This window comes from Grammomys surdaster, unplaced genomic scaffold (genome assembly GCF_004785775.1).
Source record: "Grammomys surdaster isolate TR1022 unplaced genomic scaffold, NIH_TR_1.0 278, whole genome shotgun sequence".
Lineage (NCBI taxonomy): Eukaryota > Metazoa > Chordata > Mammalia > Rodentia > Muridae > Grammomys > Grammomys surdaster.
The window spans coordinates 4,266,760-4,292,054 of record NW_021604719.1 but is presented as its reverse complement, the minus strand read 5'-3'; the positions used below and the strand labels follow the sequence as shown (position 1 = coordinate 4,292,054).

Here is a 25,295-nt window from a genome sequence, read left to right as displayed (position 1 = left end):
ACGCAACGCCGAGGCCTCACGCGCTTCCACGTCCTCACTGCAACGCCTCGCCCCGGATATCCCATCCGGGTCACTGGAGGCTGCCCCGGTCCCGCCCCTTCCGCTTAGGGTCTCGCTGTACTTCCGGTCAGCGAGGCCTCTTCCTCCGGTGGTCCGCCGGGCCTCCTACCCCTGCCCCTAAGGTCTTCCTGGAGCCGCGCTGGCACCTGAGTGCTTCTCTCCGGAAGCCCGCGCTCGCTCCTCGTCGCACGCTTGGCTGAGGCTCGCGAGCCGGTAGGTGCTGGGCCTACCCCTCGCGTCGAGGCCTCGCAGCTCCGTTGAGGCCGCCGCGCTGCCGGGATGCCGCGGCCGGGGTGGGCGCCGCGCTGGTCGGCCGTCGCGGGCCGTTGGGGTTGCAGGCTGCTTGCTCTACTGCTGCTCCTGCCGGGTCCGAGCAGCGGCTCCGAGATCACCTTCGAGCTGCCCGATAATGCCAAGCAGTGCTTCTACGAGGACATCACTCAGGGCACCAAGTGCACCCTGGAGTTCCAGGTACTACTGTCCCCGGCCTCTGTGGTCGGCTAACCAAGAGTCACCTCGGTAGCCTATGGAAGACATTTGGTTTTTTCTTTTAGGAGCTCAGAGAAAGAACTATTTGTGAATTCCAAAAGTGCTTCCTGTGACTGTCGCATTCTCAGGTGCCACTCATTGGATTGAAGCAGTATTAAATAAATTAAGAGATTCCTTTTAAAAAGCTGTTCTGGGCTTCCTGCCCAGTATCAGCTCGCTACTCCTGTAATCCACAACTCCAGTTTAGTTGGATTTGACATAACACATGGTCTTTTCAGGACTTTTGAGGGCGGGGCGATTGGATTGGGTTGGGTTTAGGATTTTTTGTTTTTGTATAACACTCTTTCCTTCTTTGTATAATAACTCTTTCCTTACTGCAGAGGCATTTTTTAAAAGACGGTCTATCAAGGGTATTGTAAAAAATTGTGATAAACAAGAGACCCCTTTGTAGCTTTGGGACAATGTAAAACACGAACTTTATTCCTCAGGAGCCTAAAGCAGTATACCATTTGTTATTTTGTTGTTGTGTTTGTTTGTTTGTTTGTTAATAGGCTCATTTAATATTCCAGCAACTCTTTTTTTTTTTTTTTTTGGTTTTTCGAGACAGAGTTTCTCTGTGTAGCCCTGGCTGTCCTGGAACTCACTCTGTAGACCAGGCTGGCCTCGAACTCAGAAATCCACCTGCCTCTGCCTCCCTAGTGCTGGGATTAAAGGTGTGCACCACCACTGCCCAGCCAGTCCAGCAACTCTTGAGGCTAGGTCACCTGTAGCTGGAGCTACAGGGAGATCTAGCACCTCTGGCCACTGTCGACGCCTGCACTCACATGCACATCATCTCCCAGACATACCCATAAACATAATTGAAAATACTAAAAATAATTTTTTATTAGAAACAAAAATAGCTTAGACTAGGTTAGTATTAGTGGGGAAGGAGAAAAGTAAAAGGTAATAAGACTTGATAATTTGTGTATGGTGAGGGAGGGAGAGAAGTCTAAAGATATAAAAAAAAAAAGGAATTAAGGATGTATGTGTGTCAACTCCCAATATATATAATTGCAAAGGAGTTATAAGCTATAATCAGAATATCCTTTATTTAAACTTAGTATACATTTGGTTGAGTTTTTATATCTGTAGCTACAATACTTGGTGCTATAAAAAGTTAAAGAAATTTGTTTATATATAGTATGCCAAATGTTTCAGATATGTTAGTTATCAAGAAAACTGATGAAATAGAGAAGTGTTTTTATTCCTTTTGATTAGTGAAATAGAATCCAAGATGGATTTAGATCCAAACTTACAAATAATAGAAATGATAGTCTCAAGATGAATTCCTTATTGTACTAACTCCTTAAGGCCTAGAGTAGACATAGTCTGTAAGTGCAATGCTTAAAGTTCACACAGAATGCTGGCAGGAGACAAGAGCATCATCAGGGAAAACTTAGTGTACAGCTGATTTTTGAGCTGCACATGGAAGGATAATTAAGCTTTATTCTGCAATATGGCAGAGGAGGAAAGGACACATCAGACAGGTAAGTTTGTGAGAGTTCCAACAGGCCTGAAATTAGCTTGAGCTCTCATCCAAAAGTTTAAGCGAGTGATGCTGAAGTAGTAAGAATAGTTTGGCTTTGTGACTGTGGAAGGTGCCAGTTTTAGGATGTGGATTTGCCAGTTGGACTTTTTGTATTTTTCCTGTAACAGCAAGATTTGTGCTTGGTTTCTTTGAGTCCCCACAGCCCAATTCCTGTCCCAGAACTCTGCTTAGTTTAGCTACTTATGTCTATATGACCAGAAGACAACCCCCCAAAAAAACCCTCAGCTCTGGGTTCCCTGGTTGCAGTGGTCCAGATCTGAGAGTAAGTATATCTGGCCCAGACTTCAAAAGGGGACAGCAAAGGCTCATATCTGATCTCAGATCTCTGGCTGTGAGATAGCCCTTGACAATGTTGTTTTGTGTTACATTTCCTTGAAATAGTCTAGATTTATAAACATTGCAGTTTTAGATCCTGTGATTCTTTGACAAGCAGAATCTGTGGAAACCCACTGAAACCGAATGTAATGTCAGCTTGTGAAGCTGACACTGATACAGAGTGGTAACAGTAATGAGCAGGACACTGTGGACGCTTAGAGGTGATAGGAGGGAATGCTGTGCTGGTAAAGACAGATCTGGACTTTGATAGGTTATAGTGGGTTTTCAAAAGACTTTAAGTGGGTTTTTTCTTAGCTGAAGGGTGAAAAAAAATAGGACCGCACCCCCAAAGGAGAGATCACAGGTTGCCATCTAATACACTGAGATTGGGGGAGTTACTGTAAATGTGCTGTGGTGCCCAGGACAACACGGCCCTGCTACCAGGCTGGGAGTCTCCAGGTTAGGAGAGATTAGGGTTGAGAACTTGTAGGCATTTGGGACAGTAGTATATGATGGATTAGTAATGGAAGACCTAAGAGATCAAGAAAGGGCTGTGGCGGGAGGTGGTGGCGCACGCCTTTAATCCCAGCACTTGAGAGGCAGAGGCAGGTGGATCTCCGAGTTCGAGGCCAGCCTGATCTACAGAGTGAGTTCCAGGACAGCCAGGGCTACACAGAGAAACCCTGTCTCGAAAAACCAAACCAAAAAAAAAAAAAGAAAGAAAGAAAAAAAGAAAGGGGTGTGGTCATGTGGACAGGTGATGAAAGCTGAGTTTGATAGTACCTAGTTCCAGTTGTAGGTGACCAGACAAATTTAGAAGAGCTATTATTGACCAAAGTAAGATTGCTTGTTTTAAAGTTTGATGGAACCAGTGTGGCTGGTAATTGATTCTAGTCTTTTTCAGTTTATCTTATTCAAAGTACTGTGGTCAGTGTGAATAGAAATATTTGAATGAAGGCATTTTGCTTTGGGAAGAAAGATTATTTACTTTTAAAGAACAGGATAAGTGCCCAGTTTATAAAATGCTTTTAAAGTTGTAGCCTCAACCCATTTTATCTGGCTATATGTGCTGGCACACATGTTGTTCAGCTCCTTTGGAGCCGAGGTAGTAGATTACAAGTTTGTAGCTGGTTCAGCAATGGTGTTGCACACCTTTAATTCTAGTACTCAGAAGGCAGAGGCAGGCAGATCTCATGATTTGAAGGCTAACCTGGTCTACAGATCAAGTGATAGGATGGCCAAGGTGACACACAGAAACTCTGTCTCCAAAGAAACAAAAAAACTGGGTGGCTGGAAAGAATTTACCAGCTAAAAGCTCACAACCAAAACAAGTTTGTTGTCTTCTGGTCAGTTTAGCAAGATACTGTCCAAAAAATAAAAATAAATAAAAACAGAGGCATAATGTTTACATTGCATGCGCAAGGCCCTACCTAGTCTTAATCCAAAGTAAGCATTCATTCATTCATTCATTCATTCATTCATATTTGTACTTAATAAATGTATGTAATCATATATGTGCATAATACAGTTCTAAGTACAAAATTATATCTCATGTAATTATTGAAATGATCTTGTAACATGATTCCATTAGTCATCTCAAGTGACAAAGGGTCATATAAATCATAGAGATTTCTTTGAAGTCTGAACTTTGAAGTCAGACTTTGGCATCTTTGTTTTGTTGATGTACAATGCCAATACTGTGTTAACCAAGATACTTAAAGCCTATACTGTCCATTGTCGTAGTTAGGGGTTGCCAAAACCATTGTCTCTCCCCATCTTCTTTTTAACCTAAGTTCTAGGTTAAGGCTAAGAGCTATAAGAACCAGCACAGTGATCTGAACAATCACTATGATTAAGTTTCCTCTCTTCTGTTAGAAGACAACCTCTGGGGGCTGGAGAGATGGCTCAGTGGGTAAGAACACTGGCTGTTCTTCCAGAGGTCCTGAGATCAATTCCCAGCAACCACATGGTGGCTCACAGCCATCTGTAATGGGATCTGATGCCTCTGCTGGTGTGTTTGAAGAAAGACAGTGTACTCACATAAAATAAATAATTAAAAAATATAATAATAAAAATTCACTATAAAAAAAAAAGAACCTCTTCACTTTTTGTAAAGCTTAGGTGAACTGAAATCTTTATGTGTGTTTTCATCCAATGGTGAAAATCAAGATCTGTGAATTTGTGATGGGAAGACTTCTGCATATAGCTTTATTGTTGTTTTTTGCAGGAAACTGGGTTAAATTTTAATGTGTGTTAGCTACAATGATCTCTCTGTAAATCTCTTACAGGTGATTACTGGTGGTCACTATGATGTAGATTGTCGATTGGAAGACCCTGATGGTAAAGTGTTATACAAGGAGATGAAGAAACAGTATGATAGTTTCACCTTCACAGCCTCCAAAAATGGGACATACAAATTTTGCTTCAGCAATGAGTTTTCTACTTTCACACACAAAACAGTGTATTTTGATTTCCAAGTTGGAGAAGACCCACCTTTGTTTCCTAGTGAGAACCGAGTCAGTGCCCTTACCCAGGTAAACAAAAAAGGGCAGAAGAGCATTGGTTAAAGGAGGGAGGGGCACATAATCTAATGCTATGTATTCACTCCTAGATGGACATTGAATTTTGATGCTATTTTAAAAAATCTATATTCTTGTAGATTAGGCATTTGGCAGAGAACTTAAGATTCCTGTGATAAAACCTGGTGTTAAAGAGGTTATGAACCTCTTATGTATAAAGAAAGGAAGAAACATTGTCACAGGTTGAAAGTCACAGCTAGCTTTTCATTGCTGTGACAGACCTAAAGATGATCAGCTTAGCAAGAGAAAAGGTTTATTTGGTTAGTAGTTTCAGAGTTTTCAGGCTTGGTCAGTTAGCCTGTGGAGAAGTAGAACAGCCATGGCCAAGAATACTTGTTAAAGGAAGGTTGCTCATCTTCACACCAGCAAAGAGAGGAGAAGGGCCAGGATCCTGATATACTCTTTAAGGCCATGTCTCCATGACATAACCCCCTTCTTCAGGCATGGTCTGTAGCTGTACTTTTTTGGTGATTTTATTGGGTTCTTATATCTACCACCCTTCCAACCCTTATTCCACCCTAATCCCTTGTAAACCCTGGACATAGAGAAAGAAGGTTGGAGGGGAAAGAGGACATAGACCTCTTTAGACTACTTCCTGCTGATTAGGGGTGACTGAGTTCCTTGGGGCAAGTCTAGTCTTAGTAGTCAACAGTCCAGCAAATAGCAGTAACAAAAGCAGCCACTCCAGGCCCTCCTGGGGCTCTCATGTTTTTACCCTCCTTAGAGTCTCCAGAATTCCAAATGTAAACCATCTGCAGGTGGCAAAAACCACACCCCTCCTAGGGCACCAGACAATCATGGTGGCTGTGGACAAACTGAAGCAGCCCCATGTCCCACACTTTGGATTTAAACAAAAACATATTCACATAATATAACTGGATTTTTTAAAAGAAACCAAAATCTTCACTGCGGGGGAATGATGGCTCATACATCTCACTACATTTCCCCCATTTAGTCTAAAACATGGCTTTTTCTCTAACATCAGTCAATTATATACAATATGAACAATTATGAGAACTATCAGGTAACACTTATATTTGCAATGTCCAGTCCTTTTGCATTTGACAACTGTGGAGAAAGTATTGCACTGTCTATCCTATCTTAGTGAGTCCAAAGTTCTGTACCTAAATCATAAAGACATCTTTTCAGATCTTAAAACATTTTCTTAGCTCCTAAACAACTTAAGCTTTTTATGTCTTTAGTCTCTAATAAGGAAAACTGTTAAGACAGTAGTTAGCTAGTTTTCAACCCCATCAGAGACCTGAAAACGATAAGTATTACCTGAGTAAACAGGAAGTGCAGAGCAAACAGCTTCCAAAACTATAGAAATGACAGACTGCTGGCTACCTGGTCAGTCATCCAAGGGTCTTCTGTATTGGTGGGATATCTAATCTTCAGCCAACAGGTCCAGAATATCTGACAGACTTATCTGCGAAGCAGGGATTTTGAAAAACTGTCCTCCTTTGTCTCTGCAAAGTTGGGCAATTGACTTTCTCATTGTCCTGCTTGTCCATGTTTTGGACAGCATGTTGTCAGCAGTCAACGTAAAGACAGTTTTTTACCCAGTGCCATCTTGGCAGATTCCAGGTGGAGGTTCTTCAGTGCCCATTGTCTTCTTTGAAGTAGATTGGGGTGTTGCCAGGAGCTGCTATGTTTCTGGCAGAAAAGCCTTTTATTATTAAAACACCTTAAATGCCATATTCTGCAGATCTCTGAACTGTTTGAGGATCATGTATCTAAAGTACATATAAATAGAAAAACATTGCCTGTGTCTAGCTATTCACTTTCTGCTTAGCTTTGAAAACATGCAAGAGACTAAATAAAGCATATTTCTGCTATAATTAACTAAACTAGTATCTAACAAGACTACAAGTAAGATTATTTATAGTTGACTACTGACTTGCATTTCTTAATTATCCTTAACAGTTTACACTAGTAGTTTTCAAGGACTTGGATTTGACTTTTTTTTTTTTTTTTTTTTTTTGGTTTTTTGAGACAGGGTTATAGCCTGGCTGTCCTGGAACTCAATGTAGATCAGGCTGGCCTTGAACTCAGAAATCCGCCTGTCTCTGCCTCCCAAGTGCTGGGATTAAAGGCATGCACCACCACTGCCTGGCTAGACATCAAATTTTTAAATGACTTACATATGTATAATATCTTAACCAAGAGTTGAAACAATGTATACAGTATATAGTAGCAGACATAACCTTATATTTCTATTAGTGTACAATAATTCAAAGCAGTGTAAACTATTTGAGACTTGTTATTTTCTTAGTCTAAGAGGAGATATAATAATGGTCACCTAAAGATTCTATCTTGTCCAATCAGGCTAGTGGCCAGTGCTTTAACATACGACCTTTCGGGACAGTAAGGATTCATACCAAAGCAGCCACTAAGATAAACAGTGGTAAAGAAAAGTAGAAAGGCTAAGCAATTCTAAGTGTTACTTTGAGCTGTGAAGGAATGTTGTTGCAGTATCATAGAATGACTTTAAATAAGGACGGAGGGATGACTTGGCAATTAAGAGCACTTGCTGGTCTGTAAAGGACCCAGGTTTGGTTCCCAGTACCCAGACAATGGCTCACAGCCATCTGTAACTCCAGTTCCCAGGATCCGATGCCCTCTCCTGGCCTTGGGTCAAAGAGCACTGTGGTGGGTATACATACATGCAGAAAAACTCATACACATGAGGAAAAAAAATTTTTTTAATCTTAAAAAAAAAAAAGATTTATTCTAAATCATTAAGAAAATAGAAATAAAGATGAAACAAGATCAGCCATGCGTTAAGTTTTGCTATGGGACTCACTGTTTAGTTCTTTGAATGTATATGGAAATTTCACCTTAAGGGTTTAAAAGTAAACCTACATCTCAAAAATGTTAAGAATAAGGAATAAACTTAACTTAATTTCAGTAATTTTCTCTAGTATAACAGTTGTTAACTCATGTTCCTTGACATAATCCAAGTGGTTCTTACACACTAATTGCTTATCACGCCTATCAGAAGGTCCTCTGTAGTCCAAGCTAGCCTGTAACTCACCACATAGTCCAGACTGATGGACTTGAGCCTGGATCCTCTGGCCAAAACTTCCCCAGCACTCAGATTACACACATGCATACTTGGCCATGAAATTTCAATAAACAAGTTATTTCCTAATGTCTGTATAACTTAATTAAAATTGAGACAAAGTAAATTTGTCTTCTAAGTTTTTTCTACATGGTTTGTGAAATAAAATAGTAATGAATCATGTATTTAATCACCAGGGATTGGGTTTTCAACAGAATATCAAACCCTGCTATATAAAAAAAAAAGTATAATCATTTTAAATCAGATTATAACAATCATACAAAAAAATAAAATGTCAATAACATGGTGTCTCACAAGCCAGTTAACAATGATACTGAAACTTGAATGTACTGGGAACATATGTATTAGTTTAGTTACTGGCACAACAGAGATTTATTGAAGAGATAACTTTAGAAAGTTATTGAAATAAGTGAAAATTGTATCACTATTAACTAAAAGTTCTATGGTAAATTATCTCCTCCCATAAAATTAAGCAGTGCAAAATGGGGGTTGGCTACAGTTAAGGTCATTCTGATGCTAGAGAGATAGTTTAGCACTTAAGAGCACTGTTGCTCTTCAGAAGACCCACGTTTGGTTCCCAGCAACCGTATACTGGCTCACAACTCTCTGTAACTTCAGTTCCAGGGGATCCAGTACCCTCTTCTGGACTCATGGCACCAGGCAGGTACATGGTGCAGAACACTCATGCATACATGCATAAAAAGATTGAAGGAGAAATGGCATTCTCTTACCACTTTCAGATTCAAAAATTAGCTAAAGATATTGATAAATATTTTTGCCTTTTAAGTTTCAGAAAGCTTTGATTAGCTGGGTTTGGGCTTTTTGCTGTATTTGACTTATTTTTGTGATATATTGGCTTTGACCCGTGCTCCCATTATTGGTGAATGTACCCACTATTTGTATTCTTTTAGTTCATAAGAATTTTGAATTTAGTAGTTATACTAACTAATAAAATGTTCACTTTTGTTAGTTTTGTGTCCATCTAGCACTTTAGTAGTTCCATAACTGTGGCAGTCTGGTTTGGGGAAAACATAGACCTATGTCAGTAGTTGTCCCAGGGACTGAAGAGAAGAGCTTCATTGGCAGGACAACTGGTATGAGTGAAAGAATAAATGCCAGCTCTCTCCAGCATCGGTAAAGCAGTGAGAAATTGAGATAAAAACAGCAGGAGAATGTGCTAGCTACACACTGTAAACAGTGTTAAACTAACTGAACATACTTCTTTTCAGATGGAATCTGCCTGCGTTTCCATTCATGAAGCCCTCAAGTCCGTCATTGACTATCAGACACATTTCAGGCTACGGGAAGCTCAAGGCCGAAGCCGAGCCGAGGATCTGAATACAAGAGTGGCCTATTGGTCAGTGGGAGAAGCCCTCATCCTTCTGGTGGTTAGCATAGGGCAGGTGTTTCTTCTGAAGAGTTTTTTCTCAGATAAAAGAACCACCACAACTCGAGTTGGATCATAGCTACACACTCTGATGCACCATTGCCACCGTAATATTACTGTCCTCAGTTTTAGGTACTGAAGAACTTAACATTGGCAACATTCTAAAACCCTACTCATACTTGTTGGAAAAGATGTACAGTGCATATCCCCATGGGGGGAGGACATCTTTTTTATTTGTAAAGGTGGAAAATTTTGGACCTTAATGCAGCTCTTCATATGAAATATGTAACACCAATGATCTACTTTTTCTTGGTTTATATCTACTCTTCATACACTAAACTTTGGTATTCTGATTCCTTTTAACCATTTAAAAGTACTTTTCTTAATAGGTAGTTGATACTTTAAAAAAAATCTTAGATTTATTGTCTGTGTGTATTACAGAGGAAGAAAACTGCCTTTTAATTGTTTATAGTGAATAAAGTTATGTTTTTAAGAAAACCAAATGTGATTAACTGTAGCCAAGCCCTGTTCTGCACTGCTTAATTTTACTGGGGAAAATAATCTACCATAGAACTTTTAGTTAATAGTGATACAATTTTCATTGCTATATCATGATATAATTTATTTCTTGCTAGTTTGAAAAATGTACAGGTTTTTTGTTCTCCCCCATTCTATGATTTATAACTAGCTACATTATCTGTTTAGAAGTTTTACCACCACATAGAACATAGCATAATAGACTTAAAAATCAGACTGTCGAAACTGTTAGGACAAAGAATAATATGAGACACTACGGTATGGTAAATGAAATAGAAACATTTTTAGTGAGTTGTGTCTGTCATTGCATTCCCAGGGCTTTTATGAAGAAGAGAGGACCTGAGTTATGTGGGCATTCTGGTGAACTAGTTCTTGGTTAGCTCATTCCCAGCTTTAGGTCAGCAGTTGTGATCTAGTGTCACATAAGTGCCATATGTCTTGTCCTCACGATGTGATGGATGCACTGAGAAGGTCATGTTTATCTCTCTTCATTTTGTCTTGTTTCTGCAGTCTCTGATTAGCAGCTCTACAGTGAAACATTTAAAATGCTGTGAATGTCTCCTATTTAAAGATGTTTAGAATTGGTTTGTATTGTTTCTGTTGTGTACCTTGTGTGGATTAAGCTGAATAAAATGAGATTTTATTCCAAGTATTCAGAATAGAATACATAATGATGGAAAGTTGTATAGGTAAGAAGGCTTTTCTGCTTTTTTAAAAATTAAAAAACACAGCAGTTGCTTTTCAGCCGTGCATCTCTTCACCACAGATAACGAGAGCTAAATGAGTCTCCTGTTGTGGAGACTTTAACATATGACACCATAGGATAATGACTGACTAGCAATTCTAGTCACTTAACCATTACTGACTAGAAGTTAACTAAGCCATCTTAAAATGTGCCCAGGTGCGCACACACTCTTCTGCATGCAAGAGCAAAATGAATTCAGGTTGTCTTGCTTACTAATTTCAGATGTCACAATGTAGGAGTAAACATGGATTTTCAACCTTTTAGAATTCTTGAAGACCAGATCACTACTTAGACATTTACAAACAGATTAAGAAGAGAAGTCTAAGATTTGCAGACTTAGCCATTTGAGTTCTTGTGTTGAAGTCCTACAGCTTTTTAAATGTTCCATCTACTTAGTTGTGAATGTTTTAAGCACCAATGTTAGTGGGATTGCTAAGCACAGGCGTATGTAAAATGCCATGTCTGCTTGCCAGTGTAGTCTGGATACTTACACTGTAATTAAATGGAGACAGGTATAGATTTTGCCAGGTTTGGCATACATAATGCCCGCATTTAATCTGTGCCTCTCAAAACATCCTGATATTAAACTATTACTATAAATAATTTTTAATGAGACTAGTGAGTCAAACTTGAAATCACCAGTTACCCAGTGTCAGAAATAGCATGAATTTAGTTTCATCTCTCAATAGCTGGCTAAATTTTGACAGCTATCTGTTCAACTGGTATGATTATATAAGAAAATAGAAAATAAGAAAACCCACACATAAATGCTACATGATGTTTTTCTTCCTTCTATGACATAATTCATAACTTGTCTTTTTTCTGTAATTCTTACATAAGTTGTTGCAGGAGTTTGAATTTCCCAAATATTTTTGTTTGGTCATATGACTCAATACATATTTGAATACCATAATTGTATATATTTTTAAAGTAGAATAATGGAAAGCAACTTGATACATGAGTTTACACTAAAATTTCACTGGGTAAAGAAATGTTTTACAATATTGCTTTGCTAATCTAAACATTCTTTTATCTATTAAAAAAACATAGTTTGTGGCTTACAACTTTTCCTCTGGGCTCAATAATCACCTTTGAAAATACAGTGGACTGAAAAGCAATTTATTGAAAGGTTTCATTTATATTTCTGAACTATCCATTTTTTGTTTCAATTTCTAAATGTAAAATTTATGTTTAAATAGGATAAAGCTGACTGTGACTTGTTTTCAAAAATTAGACAAAGTAATATATAAATAAGTCAAAGGATTTTTGTTTACTTTGAAAAATAATTTTCTCTGAATTAAAGATGGTTCCACAGGATTGCACCAATCAGTTCCATGTAAAATAAAAAGGAAAAAAAAATCAGCAAACTGACTTCACTTGTTTCTATTAGGATGTAATTCTTTCTTAAACTCCTTAAAAAACCATAGCTCATCCTACTGTTTTAGAGTGGTCAGTATTAACATATTAAGTGTTAAATAATTCAGGGCATGATAGGGAGACAATGTTTCGAGGTTGCAAGGTGTATGGAAACTAGCCAGGTATGGTAGTATACCTTTTAGTTCCAGCACTGGGTGGCAGAGGCAGGCAGATCTCTATGAGGTGGGTTTGGTCTACAAAGTAGGTTCTAGGACAGCCAGAGCTACACAGAGAAATGCTGTCTCAAAAAAAGAAAAAGAAGAGTGGGAAGGCTTTAAGAGAAAAAGGAAGGAAGGAAGGAAGGAAGGAAGGAAGGAAGGAAGGAAGGAAGGAAGGAAGGAAAAAAGGAAGGAAGGGAGGAAGGGAGGAAGGAAAAAGAAAAGCTCAGTTCTATTTTGTAACAATAGTGTTTATTTTTCAGTTCATAAAGATGTATGAGAGGGAACTCACCAAAACTGCATATAAAGAGTCAAACCACTGTCGTGTTTTCCACCCTTACTGTTTTTAATGAAAATGTTCATGGAAGACAGTTACACCATTAGTTGCTCCAAAAGATTCTTAGTCAATTAACTTGGGTTATCTAAAACTTAGTGGTGTTGACTCGCCTCCAGCCCTTCATAAAGTAGTCAAAAGAGACGGTCTGATTCCTGGGCAGAATGCTACAAAAAGGTAAATAACAGTGTGTACAGACCGGCATTTATTGAATACTTAAACTGGGCTGGAATGTACTGAAAGTATTATGTGTTGACAACTAGTTTTCTACAATTGCCCCGTGAACTAGGAGATTTATTTTCATTTTTCAGATGAGGCATAGTGTAATTTGAATAAAAATGACCCCCTTAAGGAATGGTACTATTAGGAGGTGTTCCCTTGTTGGAGTAGGCATGGCCTTGGAAGAAATGTGTCATTTTTAGGTCTCAGATTCTCAAGCCATGCCCAGTGTGGTATTCTCTTTCTGCCGCATACTGATTTGGATGTAGAACTCTCAGCTACTTCTCCAGCACCATTTCTGCCTGTGCACTGCCATGCTCCCACCATGATGATAGTAAAATAAATCCTGAAACTAAGCCAGCCCCAATGAAATGGTTTCCTTTCTAAGAGCTGCTGTGACCATAGTCTTTCCATAGCAATAGAAACCAAAGCACAGAGAGGCTAGGAAGTGAGCACATTCTCCCAGTAGTTAGACTTCGATGTGACCCTTGGAGAGCAGACTCCAAAGTTTTGATGTCAGTATAGGATCAATGGTTTGGCTTTGGAAACCTTGAGTTAAATCAAGATTATGTGACCTTACATAAGTGATTTCATTAAGTACTGATTTCCATCAGTATTTCTCTTTATCCCCTCCAAAGCAATAATATTTAATGGCGCTGTACACCTTTAATCTCAGGCAGGGGCAGGTAGATCTTTAAGTTTGCCGCCAGCCTGGTCTTCACTGTGAGTTTCAGAATAGCCAGAGATACTTTAGAAAAACAGTCTCAACACAGTTACTTATAAAGTGCCTCAGATATAATTACTGTGTATCTTTTTATCCACCCCAGTTCTGGTCTTTCCATTTTCTGTTTCTAAAGTTTTTATTGTGGCATGAATAGAATTTGACTCTCATATAGTATGAGACAGATAGAAAATCGAGTGAATGTCTATCATCAACATAATTACCTGCTTAAAGTTTGAAAAATGAAGATGGTCTGACCTCCAGGAACAGAAATATTGAAGCATCGAGCTCACAGAGGTGCTACAGAACAGGGTGCACAGGGCAAAGTTCCTTAAGGAGTTGGACTTGGTTTCCCCCACAGTGGATGCCCACAGTCTCTGACTTTGCCAATAACTGAGTGGTTTCTTTTCTTGTTCAGGGATATATGGCATACCAGCCCTTGTTACTACAAAATTCAAACATTTTTAAGTTTTGCTAAAAACAAAAGCAATATTTGATCTCCTGGGTGACTTCATTTTGGAGTTTATAAATTTGGGAAGAAAATACAGATAGGGATTTTCCCTGAGTAAGTATGCAAACAAGATCTCATGGTTTAATTTGCATTTTTCTGATGAGTAATGATACCAAGCTCCTCTTTTGCTGTTAGCCTTTGAATTATTAGGGGGTGCTATTTTCAGATGAATGCTTTACAGATATTTTCTTTCTATTTATAGGCCGACTTCCTTCTTTGAGTGTGTCCTTGGACCTGAAGAAACATTTTAGTCTGATTTCCTTTACTTACTTTAACTTTGACTGCCTGTTCTTGTGTACACTCAATGCCTGTTAGGAAAAAAGGAAAGACTCAGCAACCTTCGTTTCCAACTAAATAAACCAAGGGAAAGAAAGTTAGATAGAAAGCAGAAGTGAATTAACAAGAAAACAAAGACTTGTAAAAATCCATCAGTAAAATTAAAAGATGGTTTTTGTGAAAAAAAAATCAAAGTTGACAAATTTTCAGGCAGGTAAGTTAGGAAGAAACATAAAGTGTATATAAATTACCAGTACCAGAAAGGGAAATCATGTGACTTTTACTACACTTCTACTGCCAATAGTAAAGCTATTGAGGAATTAGTAAGAATGTAAACTTCCTTGTGACAATAAGTGAATATAAAGGACATAGAATTTAATTTCTAATTGTATGTTTTTCAGAGATATTAGTAAGTCCTAATTTAACTCCAAGGTAGTAAAATAATTGAATTATTTTGCTTTCTCAAAGATCATGTTGTGGCCAGAAAAGAGTCCATTTTGGTAAATTTATTACCTGTGGTGGTTGTTAAGCAGAATGTTTTATAAATAACCAGATCAAACTGGCTGAGAGTGGTCAAGTTCACCATTCCTGCTGAATTTTTACTATTATTATTATCATCATCATCATCATTATTATTGAAGGGAAAGTATTCAGAGTGCCTTCTGTAGTAACTGGCTTGTATATTCCTCTCTGCAGTATATCAAGTTTTGCTTCATTTATTTTGAAGCTGTTTCTCGATGAACACATTTAGAGCTGTTGACTGACTGACTCCTTTATTATGACACGACCTTTATCTGTGGTACTAACAAAGTCAGTCCAGTGTTGTCTGGCTAGTCTTAGCATGGCATATCAAAGAAACATTTATTGAATTTTAACCAGTCAGGCTGGAGAAATGGCTCAGCAGTTAAGAGCACTGACTGTTCTTCCAGAGGTCCTGAGTTCAATTCCCAGCAACCATATGGTGACTCACAACCATCTGTAATGGGATTGGATGCCCTCTTCTGGTGTGTCTGAAGACAGCAACTGTGTACTCATATACATAAATAAAACTTTTTAAAGAATTTTAACCAGTCAAGTTGGTGTATTTCACTTATGTTTTACGTTTATTTAACTTTATTTTAACTAATAATTAGAATTACATTTATGATATACATACCTTGTTTCCAAAGTCAATTTCATTTGGAAGCTGTTTTAAAATTTTCTCTTCTGTCTAGCTGTAGTTAAGATTTCAGTATTGGCTGGGCGGTGGTGGTGCACGCCTTTAATCCCAGCACTTGGGAGGCAGAAGCAGGTGGATTTCTAAATTCAAGGCCAGCCTGGTCTACAGAGTGAGTTCCAGGACAGCCCAGGCTATACAGAGAAACCCTGTCTCGGGAAAAAAAAAAAAAAGATTTCAGTATTGATTCCTAGGCTTCTACCTGCTGTTATTTGTCATTGTCATATTCTCTCTCTCTCTCTCTCTCTCTCTCTCTCTCTCTTTGCCTGAATCACTCCCTTAAATACAATACTAGGCCCCTCATATACATCGTGTTTGTCTTGTTTACCCTCCTGATTTTATTCTTTGAATTTGATCCTGGATTTGGTTGTTAATGTTTACACTGTTTTTATTTGATTCATCCACCCCACCCTCTGATACACAAGTGCCTGTGTGCCTGTGTGAGTGTGTGTGTGTGTGTATGTGTGTGTTTTATAAATGTTTCAGGCTTCCCAAGGCTCACTACTCTGCCAGCCTAGCTTAGTGGTCAGCCAGCGATAGGTCAAAGGCTGTGTTTAAACACTTCAGACTTGTAAAACTATTCTGGTGGATATGTGTATGGGCTAAGAAACTCATCCAGACCTCAGGCTATTTAAACCCTCTCTTTGCTCTCAATCCAGATTTCATCTTTCCACATGCAGTGGCCTTCCATTCCACCAGTGATGGAGGGAGGACTTGAACACTCAGTTCTCTTCTACATAAACATAAACTTAACGTCTGGCCAGGAGTGTAGTAAGACCCTGAGTTCCCTAGTGTCTTGTGTGTGCAGGCCTCCTTCCCGTCATGTAGAAATATGGGAGTTTACTGAGATCTTCAGTGGCTTTCATTTCCAAAATCTCCCTGTTAAGTCCTTGGCCAGTTGGAACATTGATGACAAAAGAATCTAGAGTCACATAGCCTTAGGTTGTCTTCATTTCGTCCTCTTAAGTTTATAACTTTAACTGACAGTTATCACTGTGTATTGCTATCCATATCAGGTTAGCTTGGCTTCCAATACTTCCCTGATTTTTATTGGCAGCCCACACTAGTATGCTAGAGTGTTGAACAATTTTGATCAGTTTTCTGTGTGGTGGTATCTTGACTGTGCCATCACTAAAAGTCAGATTTACTTGTGGCATTTGTTTTTAATCTTTCAGTAATAAATTAGTCTATTTCACAGATACTGGCAAAAGATACAGAAGTCTTGGATCTGAGACAAAGGGCTTTATCTCATGGAAAAACAAGCAGCGTCACTCAGTGCCTGAGTTCTCACTGGTTCTCTTGCCCACAAAGTCCTTATAAGTGTTACGAGAGCCAGAGGATGCTGCCACCCTTACAGCAAGCACTAAGCTAGTTTTTGTTTGTCCTGGAGGGAAATGTTAACATCCTATCTCAAGAGTTCTCACATAAACATTACCTCAAGAAAATAGTAGCCAGGGTCTGGCATGTTGACAGCCCCAGTGAGACATGCAGGAGTGCTAAAGGCCCACAGACGACCCTGTTTCTCTTGAACAACTTACTGGAATGGAGTTCATCTCCTCCACATTTTATAGATGCCCTGTGATCTGCATTAATACCTTCTTATACCCAATATTGTTTGTGTCTTCTCATCTCCCTTTAGCATGTCCACTGGTACTTGATTAATTTTATGAATCTTTTTTCAAGTAACTGCATTTTGCTCTTTCTGAACCTATTTGGTTTTTATGTCCTTTAAGTTCTGGCCTTATGGGCTGGAGAGATGGCTCAATGGTTATAAGAACTGACTGCTCTTCCAAAGGTGTCCTGAGTTCAGTTCCCAGCAACCACATGGTGGCTCACTACCATCTGCAAAGGGGACTGATGCCCTCTTCTGGTGTGTCTGAAGAGAGCAATGGTGAATGCATAAAATAAATCTTAAAAAAAAAAAAAGGTCTGGCTTTATTTACATTTTTGTCCCTTATTTAAATCCATATATTAATTATCTTCACGGTGAGTGTGAGGGTTTAGGAAGGTCTCAGACTTTGTTTCCCTTTTTCCTCCTTTTTAAAAGGCTGTGTGTCTGAACAATTTATCATTTTCTTCGAGCAACACACACACATGTGTTGTAAAGACCAATGCAACATTTGAGGCAATTTAAAAGAGAGGGTGAGAAAGTTTGAGTCAGTTTACCCTGGACATTGATGGCTTGCAGCTTGTTGGGACACTTGATGTAAGTATCGAATGGGGAAGTAGATGTTTGTTAAATCTGTCAGTAGTAGTTTTCACTGATTTGAGTATTTTGGAGAAGTGGCAGGTGGATTTGGATTTATTGACACAGGGAAATTGTATGGTTGATAGAGTGGTAAATCTTGCAATGCCTGCATTCAGCACCTTGGTCTCAGCAGGAACACATGGAAGCCTATGCACTTACTGACAAAGGGCAGCATGGCATTTCCCTTTTGTAATGACTGATGATCTATCCTACTTGATGGCCTAGCCCAATAAATGGTCAGCCCCACAATTACAGGTTAGCTGTTACTCTAAATAATCATGACAGCAAAGACTGATAAAAGCCAAGCAATGCTTGTTCCTGTATTGGGGGAAAGCTGGGAGCATGCAGCTATAATAAGGCTAGCTTTCCATTGGGATCAAAAGCAAAGGTTTGCAGCGCCTTTGTACAAGTCACCACCATACAGTTTCAGGTCACACCTTGGGGTTTAGAGATGAGGTTCTTTCTGGCACTTTTCATCACAAACGGGAGGTTTCCTTGAATTTCCAAAATGGCCAGGAGAACCAGAATACTGACCCAAACTAATCTCAGTTCGTACAGTTAGATTGATGTGATAATCATTGTATGCAAGTAAACATAACATAATTTATGTTTTCTTATGGTAGAAGTGGAGAAAGGGAGGCAGGCGTGCATGGACACACACACTGATTTGCAGAATGGACAGAGGAAGGAGGCAAGAAGAGCCACCGAGGCAGCCAGGGGGCTCAAGATGATATTAGCCACCACACTGCAGCAGTTTATGTAGTAGCTACCTACAAGCTCCCACTGTGAGTGGTCTATTCAGTTGGCTGCAAGCAGAAGAGTACCTCGGAGCTCTGCGGTGGACCTCTGAGACCAGGCACAGACTTCCGAGGAGCCCAATTTGGTGTCTGTAGTATCTTGGATTTGGGCGAGTTCCTTTCTTTGGCAGCAAGTGAAAATTGTGAGGATTATCTGGGTGTGGTTGTGCACACCTAGAGCCAATGAGGTCTCTGTACATTTGGAGGCCCCTTGGTCTAAGTCTCAAACCCTGGGATGCGGGGGCTGAGGAGCCTATTTAACATATCAAAGCGAACCTGGCCGCTAGGTTCTCCCAGCATTCCTCGGTACCTACTTGTTAAACAGGGTATGGCTGGCATACCCCTCCCACTAACCGGAATGCTCCAGCCCAGGGACTAAGCTGCCTTTCCCTATTGGCTTTTCCCTATATAACCCACCCATTTTGGTTACCCGCCCTCTCTTTTACATTCTCCCTCTTTGACGGCTACACCTGGTTTCCCTTCCACCCCCACCCTCAGGGCTCTGAGTCATGCCCACTCTGGACTCTCTTAGATGTCTCTGCTTCTGGCTATGTTCTCCCTTTTATCTACAATAAACCTCCTCCTTCACCATACCCAACGAGCAGTCATGCCCTTTCCTATTTATTTATTTATTTATTTATTTTTCTACAAAGTGAGATCCTGTCTCAAAATCACCAAAATTTCAGAATTAAAAAGGAGAGGAGAAAAAAAAAAAAGGAGAGGAGAGAAGATGCAGCTAGACTTTTGAGGTATGACTTGCGTTGGAGCCTGGGGTAAAAATCAAGTTTGGGGCTCTTGGAAGGTTTGCACTTTTACTTGATTTTTGTTGTTGGTTAGTTTAGTTGGTTTTTGTTGGTCTTTGGACTGTAAGGAACAGACAGAAGCAGAATTCCTTCCCCCGTTTCTCCTAGTCTGGAACTCGAGACGTATTTAAAAGAAAAAGAAAAAAAAGGCAGAAATTTCAAAGGAAGAAAACAAAAACCAGGGAGCCCAACCAGTATTTGCCTGGGTGGCAGTTCCCCACGGCGTTTCCCCTCCTCCGCCCTTGGCCATCTGCTTCCTCCTGGGGACAGTGCACCCCCACCCTGTAGTTGGTGGCCCAGTCTGCCGAGACCCGGGGCTCCGAAGAGCACGCAGAGCACGACCTCCAAAGGCAAAGTCCACCTGAGGGTTCCATGGCCAGTCCTGGACTTCCACTCTGTAGGCTCAGTGGGAGTGGCGTGCGGAGCCACACTGGCCTTGGGACAAGATCGACGCCAGTCACATCCTAACTTTCGGACTTCTGTGGCAAGCCACTTGTCAACGAGGGCTAGCTAGCTCAGAGCGAGAGGAAGACCGGAGAGCCTCGTGACCGCGCAGCACCGCTTCCCAGGCAAGTTGCAGGCGAGATGGGGAGTAGCATGCAGCCCGAGTCTGTCCGCGGTGTCTGCCGGGCACGCCCCGTGCCTCTCCATCCGAGCAGTGCCTCGTTCTGAAGGGAAAAACCCGCGCACCTGTTTGCCAGTCGTATGTTTCATTTTGACTAGCAAACTTGATATATGGAGAGAGTTGGGAGGAGAGGGAGGGAAGGGGGGGTCGATGTCGATGCTAGCTTCCACCTCTATATAGCTCAGTCTGGCTTCAAACTGCAATCCTCTTCCCTTAGCTTCCAGAGTGCTGGGAACATAACTTTTTAAAGACACCCAGAACCATGAACAGATAGCCAGGGTCTTTTAAGTGCTCTCTGCCAGCTTCAGCCAGACTCAAAGAGCCAGTACAGGAAGTTTTGTGGATTTTATCTGTTCTTTCTGCTTTTCCCGGGTTAATTTGAATGAAAGTCATTTGGGCTGGCAACTGTGAGCTGGTTTCAGTATTGCATTACTTAGGACCACTCAAATTTTCTAGAGCAGTAAACTTTTAAAAAATATTTTAAAAATATAATCCTAACTCACTTAAAATTTTTATCCGGCAATAGTGGTGTACGCCTTTAATCCCAGCACTCTGGAGGTCAAGGCAGGTGGATCTTTGAGTTCTAGGCAAGCCTGGTCTACAGAGATCCAGGACAGCCAAGGCTACACAGAGAAACCCTGTCTTGAAAGAAAACAAACACCAACAACAACAAAAACCCTCACCTAACACCTTAAGTAATGTGATGGACATAACTAAAATTAACTCCATTTTATGCCATTTATATATCAATTACATATAAACATATTTATATTTTTATATAATTATAAATTAGAATGTGTGATATATACTATATAAATATCAAATAGAATAATGAGTTGTGGTTGAGGCGAAGTCTGTGTTCCTCTGGGGACTGTGTGTACAAACCACGTTTATATTGTTCAATCCTGTCTCATTTGCTCCTCATTTGGTGGATTTTTTTAATTCATTAATTTAACAACTCATAATGTTAAATGCCATCTTTAAGCGATACCCACAGGACAACCGTCTCCATTTCTTGGCTCCTTTGTATTAAACAACCTCTTTGAAAGACTTGCCTCTGGGCCTCCGATGCTACTTCTCTTATTTTTTTTTTCTCTCCCCCTCCCTTTCCCCTTACTTGCTCTGGGTGTCATCAGGGGCATTCTTATGAAATCTGGTGTCTGTCCACAGTTTTCAGTTCTCATCTTTCCTGGCCAGTCAGTAGCTCTTGACTTAGATGTGGTCCTGCTTAGTGCTTAGTCTTTCTTCTTTGTCTGACTCGCAGCTGACTGAATTCTCCTGTGCTCCCACCTACCGCCGACTTGGGCTTCTCAATCATTGAGTGGTAAGGTGCCACGGAGTCCAGTGTAAAAGGAGTTATTTTCAATGTAAGAATTATCCATGGCCAGGCGGTGGTGGCGCACGCCTTTAATCCCAGCACTTGGGAGGCAGAGGCAGGCGGATTTCTGAGTTCGAGGCCGGCCTGGTCTACAGAGTGAGTTCCAGGACAGCCAGGGCTATACAGAGAAACCCTGTCTCGAAAAACCAAAAAAAAAAAAAAAAAAAAATTATCCATGAATTAATCAGGTGGCTGTATTTCTTTACCTTTGCCAGTTCCAATAACCACACAGAGAAACCAAGATTTATTTCAAGCTGCAACCCACTATCTGGGCAGTATTGATTTATATTAACCACCTAAGCTAGTCTGGGTCAGCCATGGTACTTGCACATTATTGTTGATCTTTGGGCTTCAGATTTTTTTTTTTTCTCATGGTGACTTCTCAGACCCTCTCCTTCTCGTGGATCATCTGAATCTCTCTGTCTCTCTCCTCTCTCCTCCTTCCTTTGGCTGGTGGAAATTTCCACCCTATTCTCTCTTCTGTCCAACTACTGGGTGATCACTGTTTATTGACAAGGCAGAGAATAAATGGTAAAAACTTTACACAAACTTGAGACAGGAGATTGTAGACATAAGCTTTCAATGCCTTGTCTGGATTGAAACAAGATATGAGGGCAGAGGAATTGAACAACACAAGGATGATCCTTACACAGTGCACAAACAGAAAGCCCATAGCCAGGGTCTTCATCATCTTTGTTTTCTAGAGATACATTCTCTCAAGAGGATTTCTACCTGGAACCACTGTTCCCTGAGATGACAGCTTCCGAATTGTAATCTCTAGCTTTAGTTCTTTTTAGGTTTGCAAGCATGCATCGAGGTCTTTTGATGTGTCCAACTAGCAAATGATGGGTGTTTTAATTTACCACGTGCAAACAGAGCTATTGATATTACAGACAACACACTCAGTCCTCCTCTCTTCTCTGCTTTCTTTTACTAACTGTCCATATCTCAGTAAAAACTGCTGCCACTCATGCAAAGTCATAATCCAGTAACTGTTATTTTCTGCTGGCACTGGGGATGGAGCCTTGTGTGTGTGACCCACCTCTGAGCCATGTTTGCAGTCCTAGGAATCATTCTTGCCTTTATTCTTTCAGTTGAGTTGTTGCTGCTGCTGCTGCTATTGCTGTTATTGTTGTTTATGCTTGAGACTGGGACTGTCCTGGAATTCACTGTGTAGACCAGCCTGGCCTCAAACTCACAGAGATTTATCTTCCTCTGTCTCCTGAGTGTTGGGGTTAAACATATGCACTGCCATGCTAGGCTTAACTTCTTTTAAGCTGAGTCCCCATACTTAAGCCTTAAACAAAACCTGAGGACTGTACCTGATTGTAGAGGAATTTTTTCCTAATTAATTGAATAACAAAAACAACAAGAAGCCAATTCTTGGGCAAAAAGGAGGAGGCGGGTCTTCCAAGGAAGAAAAGGAGGAGGTGGGCCTTACAGGGAAGATTTCCAACATAGAATAGGTGATGAGTTTAGGATGATATATTCGGTGCCCAGGGGTTATGTCATTTGTTAATTTTAAAGTAAGATTGTCTGGTGTTTTCCAGAGGAAAAGAACATAGCTGAGGCTGAATTTGGCCAGGCTTTGTACTGGGAAGTTTGGGCAAAGGAGGGGAGAGGTAACCTCAGCGTTACAGTGGCAGCAAGAGCCCGAGTTTGTGGGAGGGGTGTTGGCTAGAGGAAACCGGCTCTGCACCAGGCTAGGAACACAGAGGCTGCTGATGCCCACTAGGTTTAGAGTGATTGTTTTTATAACGACAAGCAACACTTGATTGCCTTCTTTTTTTTCTTTACACACACACCAGAAGAGGGCATCAGATCCCATTACAGATGGTTGTGAGCCACCATGTGGTTGCTGGGAATTGAACTCAGGACTTGGAAGAGCAGTCAGTGCTCTTCTGCTGAGTCAGCTCTCCAGTCCGCCTTCTTCCTCTCAAGCTAAACCATAGGAGACTATAGTCTCTGTCTCCACCCTGGCTCCTCTATAGCCCTCTTCCAGAGAGCAGGGTTTTGTTTTGTTTTAAATATTTACTTATTTATTTTATGTATGCGGTCGCTGTCTTCAGACACACCAGAAAAGGGCATCAGGTCCCATTAAAGATGGTTATGAGCCACCATGTGGTTTCAGGACCTCTGGAAAAGCAGCAGTCAGTAGTCTTAACCCCTGAGCCATCTCTCCGGTCATAACTTTTACTCTCTTCAAAACTATCTGGTAACCTCTCATTAGAATGATAAAAATAAAATAAAAAACATTTACAGTGGCTTTAATGCCCTGGGACCTGGTCCCTGTCCTCTCTTCTCTTTGTCTTCTCTCTCTGCTACAGTGACAGTTTACTTCCAAATACTCCACTCCACCACTCCCCAATTTTCCTTCTTACGTGCAGTTGGAGGGAGTACTGTCCTGTTATAACAAGAACCCTTTTGCCACTGCCTTATGAGGTACTGAAGCTACTCTAGTACAGCAGCCCTCCTCTTATGTACTAGATCATTCCAGTGTGTTCTTGAAAAGGTGGAGACTCTTAAACCATAGGAAAATAAGGATTTCTCCATATTTATCAATTAAGCATAGTAAGAAATTGACAACTGATAGAATAGAACCACAGTAACAGCATAGTATAATAAAATTGCTAAACTAAGGATTACCCGAATGTGTGCATTCTCTGACAGTTATTGATATTCTACATAGTGACTCTTAGGCAAGTAACATATACCATGTGGATGCCTCAGATGGAAGGATAACTTGGGCCCAAGTGGATCACTGCTCAGAGCAGCAAGAAACTAAAAACAAGAATCATACATTTCTGGATTTTTCCATTTAATAATTTCAGATTGTGGTTAACCCATGTAACTGAAACAGAAAGAAAACAGCCATAAATAAACACAGACTGCTATGTTCCATGAAACAGTGACATCTTTGTTTGGGGGGAGGGGGAATGAGGGTGTTGAGACCTGTGGGGTCTCTCTTTGTAGCCCTGGCTGTTTGTAGACCTGTCTGGCCTCCAACTCATAGATCGACCTGCCTCTGCCTCCTGAGTCCTGGGATTAAAGGCATGTACCACCACTGCCTGGATAAAATTTCGATACCTTTAAACATCTGTTGCTGCTGCTAATGTTAAAATTGTATAGCCATTTTTACCTTGGCTTAAAACTCTATTTTTTAAAATAAAGCATCTTCCTTGTTTGGAGATTAGTTTTTTGTTTTTGTTTTTAAATATAAGTTCTCATTTTGTCTTCTAACTATAGAAAATGAAAGAAAAGAGTTAGAAATGGTACCACATAACTCCATAACTTTGAATTTACCAAATATTTACCATCATATTTACCAAGATGAATAGGCCATGATTTGCCAGGAAGTGGAAGGGAGTCTAAGAGATTCCTGAGATAAAAAAGTAGATGCCCAGATGCAAATCCACTTTCCATTTCTTTTTGTGAACTCAGGCAGAGGCAGTGTTTCAAGTCATTGAGCATTTGCTTTCTCTAGGGCTTTTTCTCTAGGCTGTGACAATGCTTATGTTTGGGTGACAGAGTAGTGTTTATAGTTGTAGGGGGTCTGAAGAAGCTCTGGGAGCAGGATTTGTTGTGCCATTAGGAAACCCATGCCACTGAAAAATTTGTTTACATGTATGAGGAAGATAAAATATAGTTAAATTTGAAGGTGGCTATCTGGGCAATGAATTAATATGACCTGCATCTTAAAAGACTAAACTTAGAAAATATTTTCGTATATTAAGCCCGCTTTTCTTCATATAGCAAAATCCTCATAAAATACACATACTTATGTGTTATATGTATGTGAGGAGTT

General features: G+C 40.2%; 1 protein-coding gene across 1 annotated transcript; it reads left to right on the top strand.

Annotated features, from left to right (window-relative positions):
* The first annotated feature begins 98 nt into the window (after positions 1-98).
* LOC114629118 (transmembrane emp24 domain-containing protein 7) lies at positions 99-12,155 on the top strand. The gene is made up of 3 exons (XM_028777130.1): positions 99-531; positions 4,744-4,989; positions 9,349-12,155. Exons 1-3 carry the CDS (start codon positions 340-342, stop codon positions 9,583-9,585), a joined length of 675 nt encoding a protein of 224 aa, XP_028632963.1. The 5' UTR covers positions 99-339; the 3' UTR covers positions 9,586-12,155.
* Positions 12,156-25,295: the final 13,140 nt, after the last annotated feature.